The sequence below is a fragment of the Amblyomma maculatum genome, unplaced genomic scaffold (assembly GCF_055883805.1).
Source record: "Amblyomma maculatum isolate TAMU_Amacu unplaced genomic scaffold, ASM5588380v1 scaffold_18, whole genome shotgun sequence".
NCBI lineage: Eukaryota > Metazoa > Arthropoda > Arachnida > Ixodida > Ixodidae > Amblyomma > Amblyomma maculatum.
The window spans coordinates 5143383-5153974 of record NW_028146743.1 but is presented as its reverse complement, the minus strand read 5'-3'; the positions used below and the strand labels follow the sequence as shown (position 1 = coordinate 5153974).

Genomic DNA, 10592 nt, shown 5'->3' with positions numbered 1-10592 from the left:
TTTTTCTTTCTTCTGATAAAGCTGGAACATCCGCTACAAATTTGCATTTTTTGCTACGAAACCTGAAATTCTTGCTACAAATCACATTTATCTCCCGCTACAAAAACTCCTAAAAAACGTTTTGGCACCTCCGCCACCGCTGCACGCTTAATTTGCACTTAATTCGTAAGCGTGCGCCGAGAAAAATACACACCATGTAATCGGAACACCGATTTATTCTTGCGTTGACTCAGTGGACGAAGGAAGCTCTTTGATTCGCATGACAGGCGTTACGTCTGCTAGCGCGGGCAGCCGAGTTCGGCATCCGTGAGGCTCTGCACGCTGCGTCCTCTCAGCTCATCGGGCGAGTGGCACCGGGCGCGCAGACGACGGTCCGAGTGGCGTCGAAGGTGCCCCAGCGCGCAGTCACAGTGCAGGCGATTGTCTGCGTGGTGAAAGTTCCGCTCCATTAGAGTGCATTCACAGCTTTCTCGACTGACTACACAAATGGACAGGGAAAGTGGCGTGCCTAACACATGGTGGTTGCTGCTAGCCCAGAATATTGTATCAAATATACTAGAAGACCGGCTGCTGAAGTTGGCAACAATGCTATCGCGACTACCTTTCCGCCTCGCATACGCCAACGAGTTAACGAAAAAAAGAGGAGGCAACGCGCGTGCATCAGTAAAAGCGCTTGTGCATGAAACCACACACATGCACACACATACACGTACAAGTGCTCGGTCCTAGCGCGAGCAGCAAGTATAACGGGAGGGGGACTGGTGAGATAAAACAATGGAGCGCCCTGCTTGCCTAATTGCACTCTTCTAGTCTGGAATGTCTTTCTTAATGTTCCCCTCGCTCCCTCCTCATTTTGGCGCATGTTTTCTGAGGAATTGTTCCTGATCGCCTTTTCATAGGCGTACCTGTGAGTTTACACAATTAGAGCCTACGGTATATTGTCAAACGCATGATCTAAACATGTACTGTGTCTCGAACCAACCTGCTGCCATCTGTATATTACCATGAAACGAAGAGCGCTGAGGGGTACAGCGCAACCCACACGATTGATCTGTAACATGCATCTACTTTGGCCTGAAAATGAAAGGACTCTCTTCACAGGCAGTTGTTCGTCGGGGCAGCAATTTACTTTGAGGTGTACAGAGTATGGTGGACACACGAATGCACACAAGCAAAAAAAAAAAAAAACAACAACAGAACAATGCCTGGGGAGCTCTCCGTAGATACCCCAGAGCATAGAATTTATTGAACGTTGAGAAGGCTAAGGCCAGGGCAGGCCACATTCGAAGGAGTGCAAAAACAAATTCATGGCAAAAATATTGCTGTGTATATGCCACTGAAGAAGACAACGATGGACAACAGAGAGACGACGAAGATGAAGCAACGGTAGGTGCTTGCCAGAACACTTACGCCTGTCATCAGCTGTTGTGATTTCCTGAACTAACATTCTGTCACTTATCAATATGTATCCTCTATCAACAGTGTACTGCACTCAAAGAAAATGAAATGTGGAAATCAGTCCGGAAATTCACTGGAGGGGATACCCCATTCACATTTCCAATGTTAACAACACCCGGAACACAGACATTATTAGAAGAACAGGCCAATATATTAGAAGAGTATTTTGCAGAAGCCTCAAGTTCATCTCATTACACGTTTCAAAAACACAAAGAAATAGCAGAAAAGCAAAAACTTCCTTCTGGAGCAATCTTACAACCAGCTTTTCACAATACAGGAGCACAACAGTGTTACACTTGGGGAAAAACAAACAGCACCAGTGCCCAAACTGTGTACACTACGCGATGCTAGCTCATCTCTTCCAGGCTGCCGTAGGGGCACTCTTGCCATTTTTAAATAAAATATGGATAACTGGGAAATTACCGGAGGCATGGAAAACGGGCGTTCCATTTCTGAAACCTGGAAAATCACCAACAAGTTCGAGCGGTTACACACCAAATAGCCCTTACCAGTTGCATAGTAAAATCGTTCGAAAATATAGTAAACATCTGACTTACATCTGACTTACTAAAGGGGGGGGGGTAGCAGTGCTGCGCATTCCCCCCCCCCCCCCCCCCCTTTTTTTGTGAGTCGCCTTTTCTGTGGAAAAAGCGGCGCCACGACAGTTTGAAATGCTGCTGTGGTGTTTATGGGAGGAAGGGCGCCGCACGGTAAAACCAAGAGAAGGAATGTAGTGAAAGCTCACAGCTGGCGGTGTTGCCGGTGGCCGTTGCGGGTTCGGCGTTGTCTAACAAGTGGCATTCGGTTGTTGCTTCTGCACCTCCCCGAGAGCGCGCGTCGGGACACCTGATACGGGCCGCCCTGACGCCCGGCTTCGTGGTGGTGGTCGCCGCATTCAGAGCTGCGCTTAACGGTTCTCTCTCTCTCCCCCCCTCCCCTCTCTTTTGTTTCCGTACCCTCCCGGTCCTGCTTTTTTTTTTTGTTATTTAGTCCCCGTCTCGTTCTTGCACCCCTGCAAGGTCCGATGTTGATGTTTTATTTCTATCTTTTAGCGCAGCGGCGCCTTTTCAATGTGGCATACTATCTGTGAGAAATATGGCTCGTAGCAAAGCACACTTGGCTGTTTGGATACAATCAGAAATGATAATAAAAGCCAGCATCTATCAAGAAATATGACCCGTAACAAAGCACAGAACACACTTGGATGTTTCGATACAATCAGAAATGATAATTAAAGGTAAAGAAAAAAAATCGAAAGATCATAAATACGAACACATATGTCAAAAGCCAAATAATTAGCGTGACAAAAAAGACAGCGCTCCTGGGCTTTTGTTTAAACCTGCCGTGATAGAGTCAAATTTGTAAACTAGGTATGACTCATGGGTTTCTCTATCATGTTCAGTCCTAAAACCTGAATGTAAAATGGTTACTCTTACTTTGCTGAATGAGTTGCCAGTAATGCTGACGTGTTTGGAAAGCGGAAGATCAAGCAATCGCGTTGTTGAACACATATTGTCTCAACAAAGAAGCTGAAATCGGCATGGTAAAAGCAAGCAAGCTTCTTCGTGACGATGTGCTCGTGCCTGAGTCCTCACGACCTTTGGCAGTAGATGAAACAACTTAAACAATATCAAATAAACCAGCGAATTCTCATAACATAATCAATCTTCTTTGCTATAACTTATCCAGTAAGGAAATTAGTGCTTTGTCACGAGGGTAGAATTTCGGTACCAGCCCCGGAGGTTTTGATGAGTTCCAACTTTTGAAAGACTTGGATAACTTCGCCAGAAATCTGCGACTACGCGAGTACTTTTATGGTCGACCTGCTTCAAACAACGCGATTTGTCTTTCGGGATCATCAAAACGAACACCTCCAAGCTAACGCGACAGATGCTTTGATCCTTACAGAAAGGCAGTTCAAAACGACATCCTGGGCGCCTATAATAGAAGCAACGAACGAATCTGCTCTGATCAGTCTAATTTCAACCGCAACTGCTTGGCCCTGAAAGGGTCATTATTGGAACAAAACTACCTCGCTTCAATAATTGACACGTTTGCGCGTGCGGATCAGATTGACCGAAGAGCACTCTTGGACACGCCATCGCCTTAACTCAGTCCGGCAACTAAACTTAATACTGACGCAATCAGCTTCAATTCTTAATGTCACTGGCATCCTTCGCAAGCATCACAATATCATCGGACAAAAAGCGAGCGCCTTAAATTGATATTCATGATCCGCCAAGGGTAGTCTACAGACGATCAAAAAATTTGAAGGACGCTTAAGCTTTGCCTTGGAACGCGATAGCGTTATCGTGCCCCGTTCGCATCATCTACTCATTTGCTTGTCGCGCTTTTGAGTGACAAGAAGACGCAGTTCACATAATACAACACTCGTTAACTTGTTAACCTTGCCGAAACGCGCGGACCTCAAGTTGCAGTCGTAGTTCGTCGGCAACATCGTTGCCGATCCGAGCCGGCACGATGAAGATCTCGGAGGCCGTGCCCTGTCTATCTTATTCCGTGCGCCACATGCATTATGGCGCTACGTGCACGCCAAGCGAAGAGGAAGTACAGCGGAAAAGTAATTTGCCACTCGCTTAACTGCGTGTTCTGTAATTCTGTAATTTATATGCTCATAATTATTATTATACGCCACAATACACTTCTCTAAGGGACATTTTTGAGACAACACCGCAATCAATGGACGCGCCTTTGTCCATTTCAAACCATCTAGCTGGTTGGCCACATTTATAGGCACTGCCGTACGCCGCGTTGTGACGACTGCCGACGCTTCGGTCACACCGCAGAAGAGTGCGTCGTTACCTATGCGGATGATAGCAGGCCAGATGGAGTTAAAATCAAACCGTTTATTAATATTTAAAAAGAGATCCGGTTGATCTGCACATGGTCGCCTGGCAATGTGGTGCGCCTTCGTGCGCGTCTGTGCTTCGTCTCGTCTTCTCCCCGAGGCGTCGAGTTCTAGCGTTTCTTCTCCGAAGTTCGAGGGAAGACATAACTCAGGCGGGGTTTGCGGGCCACAAAGTCTCTGCGCAGTCGTAACGGAGGTGTGAATAGATAACAGACCGACAGAGCGAACGTGCTCTTCGCGGTATCCGCGCGGTCGTAACGGAGGTGTGGACAGATGAACAGACCGCCCGAGCGAACGTGCTCTTCACGGGGTTCCGCGTGGCGTAAGCACGCCCTCTCGGGTCGCCGCGGTTACGGGAGAGTTGGGGCGTCTCGAGCGTGGTCTCAAGTGATGAACTGTGTGCTGACACGGCCCGTCTAAATTTTCCGCCTATCCTCAGGCGCGCGTATCCACGAACTCGTCAGTAATGGTTTGCCAATTGCAGGAACAAATACAATTTCTTGAGGTTGCTTTCAGGCTGGAACTTGTCGGCGGCTGCGATCTCGTCTCGTCCAGGGTTCACCCTTCTGCGGGGATCGTATAGCCAAGAAATGAGATGTCGTCTCTCACGAATTGACGCTTCTTAATGTCCATCTTTAGGCCGTTGACGATTACTCTTCTCAGCGCCTCATCGAGCAGTGACAGCGCTTCGGGGATCGTAGCTGCTCCGTGGCCGACATCGTCCATGTATGTGGATGTTCTTTTCGTGCCGTAAAGCGTGTCGCGCTTGACTCCTTGCATTATCTGCGGTGCCTTGGATTTTCCATCTGGCGTAACGAAGGCGGTTTTATGGATGTCGCCTGGCCTTACTCGCACCGTGAGAAAGGCGGACTTCACGTCCAAGACGGTGAAGTACATCGAGCCTTCTCGCATGATGTCATCGATTACATCTTTCATCACTGGCATTGGGTACGGTGGGTTGATGGTCTTCTCATTCAGTTTTCTGTAATCGTGTACGATTCGTCGGGGCGGAGTTGGGTGATGTGGTTGGTCCATCACAATGATAGGAGCAAAGTACTGGCTTTCGCTTGGTCGGATAATCCCCTTAGCCAAGTAGTCATTGAACTCGTCCTTCATGAGCTGTCGGTTACCGGGGCAAGATCGGTACGGCCCTGTGGCGACGGGAATGTTGTCCCTAAGTTCATCGCTGTGTTCTACGTGAGCGCAAAGTCCCAGCGCATCTGTGCTCGCTGTGAACGCGTCGTCATGACGATTCAGAATTGAGCGGGGCCCATTTCTTTCGTTGGCGTTCGCATCACGGGTCATTTTACATGCGGGCTCTTCAACCACGTCAAAGAAATTTTCGTCGGGACCCAGGCCCTTCGAGTTCAATCTAACGAAGCCGATGTCGCTCTCTGGTGAAATTTCTTCAATGACTGTACGGTTGCTGAAGGCTGCTATCAGCGTCTCGCCAGTACGATTCACACTGCATGCGCCTGGAGTGTGTAAGGTCGGTTCGCTCACCGATGGCGGTATTGGGACGAGGGTGACATCGTTCGTAGGGTTAAACGTGACGTCGACGTTCGCGGCACGGCGCCAATTTGAACCAAGAACCAGATCCACGGCACTAGGCAAGGGCGCGATCACGACCTCTTCGAGCCGCACGGTCGATGTCCCGACAGTACCGTCCAACGTTGCCACTCGTGTCGGTCTGATGCATCGGTCAAGCACTTCTATGTGGTCTGGAGACGCCCACGGTTGGGGGGGGGACGTTAGGGCCCACAGAGCTCTTGTTAAAAATGAACACGTTTGAGCCGCTGTCTTTGCAAACTCTCACCGATTGGTTGCCGACGAGGCCCTTGACGATGGGCAAATACCCTCCCGTTGATCGCAGAAAATAATTCGCTTGCCTGTTTGTCGTCCCGGTATTGCCTGCGCTGTTGGATCTGGCTGCTCGGCGGTGTTCCTCAGCGATCGTGGCTCGCGTCTTCGGCTTCGTGCACTCTATCGAAAAGTGGCCCGTTGTGCCGCAGTTGAAGCAGGTATGTACTCGCGTGGCCTGCATCGGTTCTCGCTGCTCTCGCGGCCTTGACTGTTCGCGGAGATCACTGCGCCCGTCTGTCGCTGCCCTTGATCCATCGCTGCTCATCTGGTTAGCCCGCCAGGAGCAGATTGCGTCGTGACTCTCTTTCGTCGTCTGGTGTCGAGTAGCACTGCGCGGTCGATCAGTTCAGTGACATTGCTGCAGGGCTGTGCAGCAAGTGGATTAGCCCATGTGTCGTCGTCGATTCCGCTGAGAATCAGTGAAATTCTCTCTTCGTTCGCCATCGGGTACGGAGATTTGTCAAGCAGAGCATTTTTCGAATACATGTACTCAACCAATATCTCCGAATAGCGTAGTCTTCGATCAGCCTGCAGGTCCAGGAATTCCTGCATCGTGAGCCTTCGTGCCTGTCGAAGCGCGAGGCAAAGGTTTGCTTCCTTGAGTCCCACAATTCGCAACTAATGACGTAAGAGCTGTGCCAATCCTTCGCGGCTCCCTGCAGCCGTGTTGCTGCAGTAGCGAGTGTCAGTGATGGGGACCAGTGTGCCAACGCAGCAACGAGCTCCACCTGCGATATCTACGTCTGGACATTTTGTTGCGCATTGCCGTCGTACTCGGGGATGGCGCACGCGGTGTCGTTCGTTGACTGGATCAGAACGGGCTGAGCTGGCTCTGACACTCTCGACAATACCTCCGTCATCTGCAGTTGCTCGCGTGCGAACATGGCCATGATTTCAGTCAGGCTTGGCAAACCCTCGGGAGCTGGAGCGTTGTTCTCCCGTGAGGACTGTGGAGGTGTACCACGATTTGTGTCTGCCGGCCGTTGGTTCGTTGTCGTAGTAGACGCGAGCCTTCCGTCGTTGCATTGGGAGTTCGTATCATGCCCCGTTCGTGTCGACACTGGATGCTGTAGCCCCATTGCGTCACTCGCTGCGTGTGACGTGCGTCGTTGGGCTACAAGCCGTTCCAGTTAGTCAACTCTTGCCTGCAGAATTTTGACTGTCGTCGGTCCCTCCGTGTCCGCTCCGTTATCATCGCCTACTGCTTCAGCCTGGCTGGTAGCTGATTCGGACGCAGCCAGCAAGCCCTGAAGGCGAACGTTGTCGTCCAGGAGGCGTGTGACGAGAACATCCTTACGGCCACTGCACTGTAGTCCACGAGTTCGAAGCTCGTCAGCCAGGTTGTTCTGTTGCGCACTGTGGATTCCGGTGGTTCTTCGCGTGCGAGAGATGCCTCTGCAGATCCTGTCGGCTGCACAATGATAGCAGTGAGGCCAGATGAGGAGTTAAAATCGAACTGTTTATTAATATTTAAAAAGAGATCCGGTTGATCTACACATGGTCGCCTGGCTAGATGTGATGCGCCTTCGTGCGCGTCTCTGCTTCGTCTCGTCTCGGCTCCGAATGCCTTCTCCCCGAAGCATCGAGTCCTCGCGTTTCTTCTCCGAAGTTTGAGGGGAGACATAACTCAGGCGGGGTTCGCGGGCCGCGAAGTCTCTGCGTGGCCGTAACGGAGGTGTGAATAGATAACAGACCGACCGAGCGAACGTGCTCTTCGCGGTATCCGCGCGGTCGTAACGGAGGTGTGGACAGATGAACAGACCGACCTAGCGAACGTGCTCTTCACGGGCTTCCGCGTGGCATTAGCACGCCCTCTCGGGTCGCCGCGGTTACGGGAGAGTTGGGTCGTTTCGAGCGTGGTCTCAAGTGATGAACTGTGTGCTGACACGGACAAGCTGCGGCATCGTGTGCGGCCCCCGGACGACGCTCTACAAGAGCATATTATGGACGCCACAGAAGTGCTTGATGCGGCTGGTGCCCTTTCAGCCGCTACTGTGGACACGGCTTCCAAATCTAATACAACGGTTGTTCCTCAAGGTGACTCCAAGGAATGCGAGACGCTGGCTCGATATGAGACGCCGAATCCGGCATATGATAGGGAGCCTGCCATCTGTTCTAATCCTGCCAAAGATGCCGCCCCGGTTACTCCAGCCACTGAGGTCAATGCCGAGGAAGAGCTTGCAGGTCAGGCCACTCTACCTGCAACTGAGGCCGCCCCTCCTGATGAAGAGCATCTTCATAAGCGCCGGGCACATGCGCATCTGACTCGAGTGAAGATGGTGATCTGGTAAGCGTGAAGCATCACTGCCGCCGGCGCACGTCGAAACACAAGGGGAAATACCAACGTTCGCGTTCCCGCAGTCGTGGTGGAGGTCCGGAGGCGACGTCGCCATCTCCGGAGAGACAAATACAAGCCTAGTTAGCACTTGTGTGGTCACCATGGCGACCCCTGAGGAGCTAAGGTTTGCAACGCTGAATGTGAGAGGCCTTAGGTCTCGCAGAAGCAGGTGCCACTTCGTCGATGTTTCAGCAGCAGGCGGCTTGATTTTGTCGCCGTCCAGGAAACGAAGATTGAGAGTGAGCATGATACAGAGAGGGCACTAGGACCCTGTTTGTCTGATTACAATGTTATTGTGACTGGGTTTTCGGCGGGTTGCTTCTTGTTTCTGCGAAAGGCTCTCCCTTATTCTGCATTAGCTTACTATACTGACTCTGAAGGGCGGCTAATAAGCTGTGATTCTTTGCTCCACAGAAAGCTATGGAGAGTTATCAATATTTATGCGTTCAATAGTGCAGCTGAACGTGTTGATATGTTTGAAGCCATGGCTAACCTCCTAGACTGTGATAAGAATGTTGCGCTAATGGGAGACATTAATTGTGTATGTTACCTGAATGACTTAGTGTACACAGAGACAGACGTGGTGAAGTGTTGTCGCGTGTTATAGATGACTCAGGACTCATTGATACAGGGGCCTCATATAATGTAACTACACTATTCACGCATGTTCAGAGGAGGTCCCACGCACGCCAAGACAGAATTTATGTTTCTTCCACGCTGATTTCCCGTGATTTGTTGTGTGAAACTGTACCGGTTTCGTTTTCAGATCATTGTATGGTGGTTTCTCGGCTCGGGAGAACTTACTGTTCAAAATTTTCGGCAGCAATGGGAGCTTTGGAAGCTAAATTCTTCACTTGTAAATGATCAAGAGTTTGCCTTTCGGATACGCTCCCAGCTGCAAGTGTGTTTGACAGGTGCCATGCCAATATTTGCTGCATGGGAGCTGTTTAAACAGGAGGTGCGAGCGATAGCTATTGAAATTGTTTCTGCTAAGTCATTTTACAGGAAATTTCAAGAGAGGACATTGCATAAGAGTTTGTATAATATCTATGAATTAGAATGTGAGGCACCTGGAGTATATTTAGACAAAATTGTTAGGGTAAAGTGTGACCTACAAAAACAGGACGCCGAAAGATACAGGGGTGCCCTTGTTCGATCTTGTACAAATCATGCTTTGCACTCTGAAACCCCTACGCGACAAGCTCTACTTGATGAGCACAGTTATGCTACTGCCAAATTGATACCGGGAATGATGTCCAATGGCAATCTAGTAACGAAAACGTGTGACGTCATCTCTGTGTTTGTGAGCGATTACACGACACTGTTCAGTGACGCTTCTGCTACTTCTAATTCGGATCTACTAGCTAACTTCAAAGCTCTTATAACGCCTTTATCAGATGAAGACTGTGCTCTTATCAATGGTCCTTTCAAGTTGGAAGAAATAGAACACGCAATTGACCAATTACCCCTCTAAAATACCTGGCCCTGATGGCATATCATGCGAATTTTACAAAACTTTTAAACCATTGCTGAGCCCTGTCTTGCTGCAGATTTTCGCTTTAAATTTTGATGTGGGGGTCCTTCCTCAGTCCTTTACTAGGAATCACACAGTCTTAATTCCAAAGAGTACGGATAAAGAAAAATTGCTCTCAGTGGATGGCTACAGGCCAATCACATTGGTAAATGTGGACTACAAAATTTTTGCGAAAGTACTATCAAATCGTCTTCAGTATGCCATGACGGTTCTCATTGGCCCTCATCAGACGTGTGGCTTGAGGGGATGCTACATACAAAATAGCATACATATTGCACGTACTATTCTCGAATCTTGCTCTGGCTCTTATGAGCAGCTTGCTCTACTCCAGATTGATCTTGCGAAGGCATTTGATCTTGTCCGGCATTCGTTTCTATTTTCTCTTCTCGAGCGTGCAAATTTTGGATCAAGTGTACTGAAAGGGGTGCAACTTTGTTACGACAACTGTTCCACTCGCTTGATTGTTAATGGTCACCTCTCAGAGCCTGTGCTAATTCTATCATCCGTGAAGCAAGGCTGTCCTATGTCAC

The 10592-nt window shown here is 49.6% G+C and overlaps 1 protein-coding gene across 1 annotated transcript in view; it reads right to left on the bottom strand.

Annotated features, from left to right (window-relative positions):
- Nucleotides 1-272: 272 nt before the first annotated feature.
- The window catches only part of LOC146171744 (uncharacterized), a 54133-nt gene continuing 43813 nt past the window's right edge, over nt 273-10592 (bottom strand). The window contains exon 4 of the mRNA XM_084586338.1: nt 273-424. Coding sequence (XP_084442464.1) covers nt 279-424 — 146 coding nt within the window. The 3' untranslated portion in view covers nt 273-278. The remainder of the gene's footprint in view (nt 425-10592) is intronic.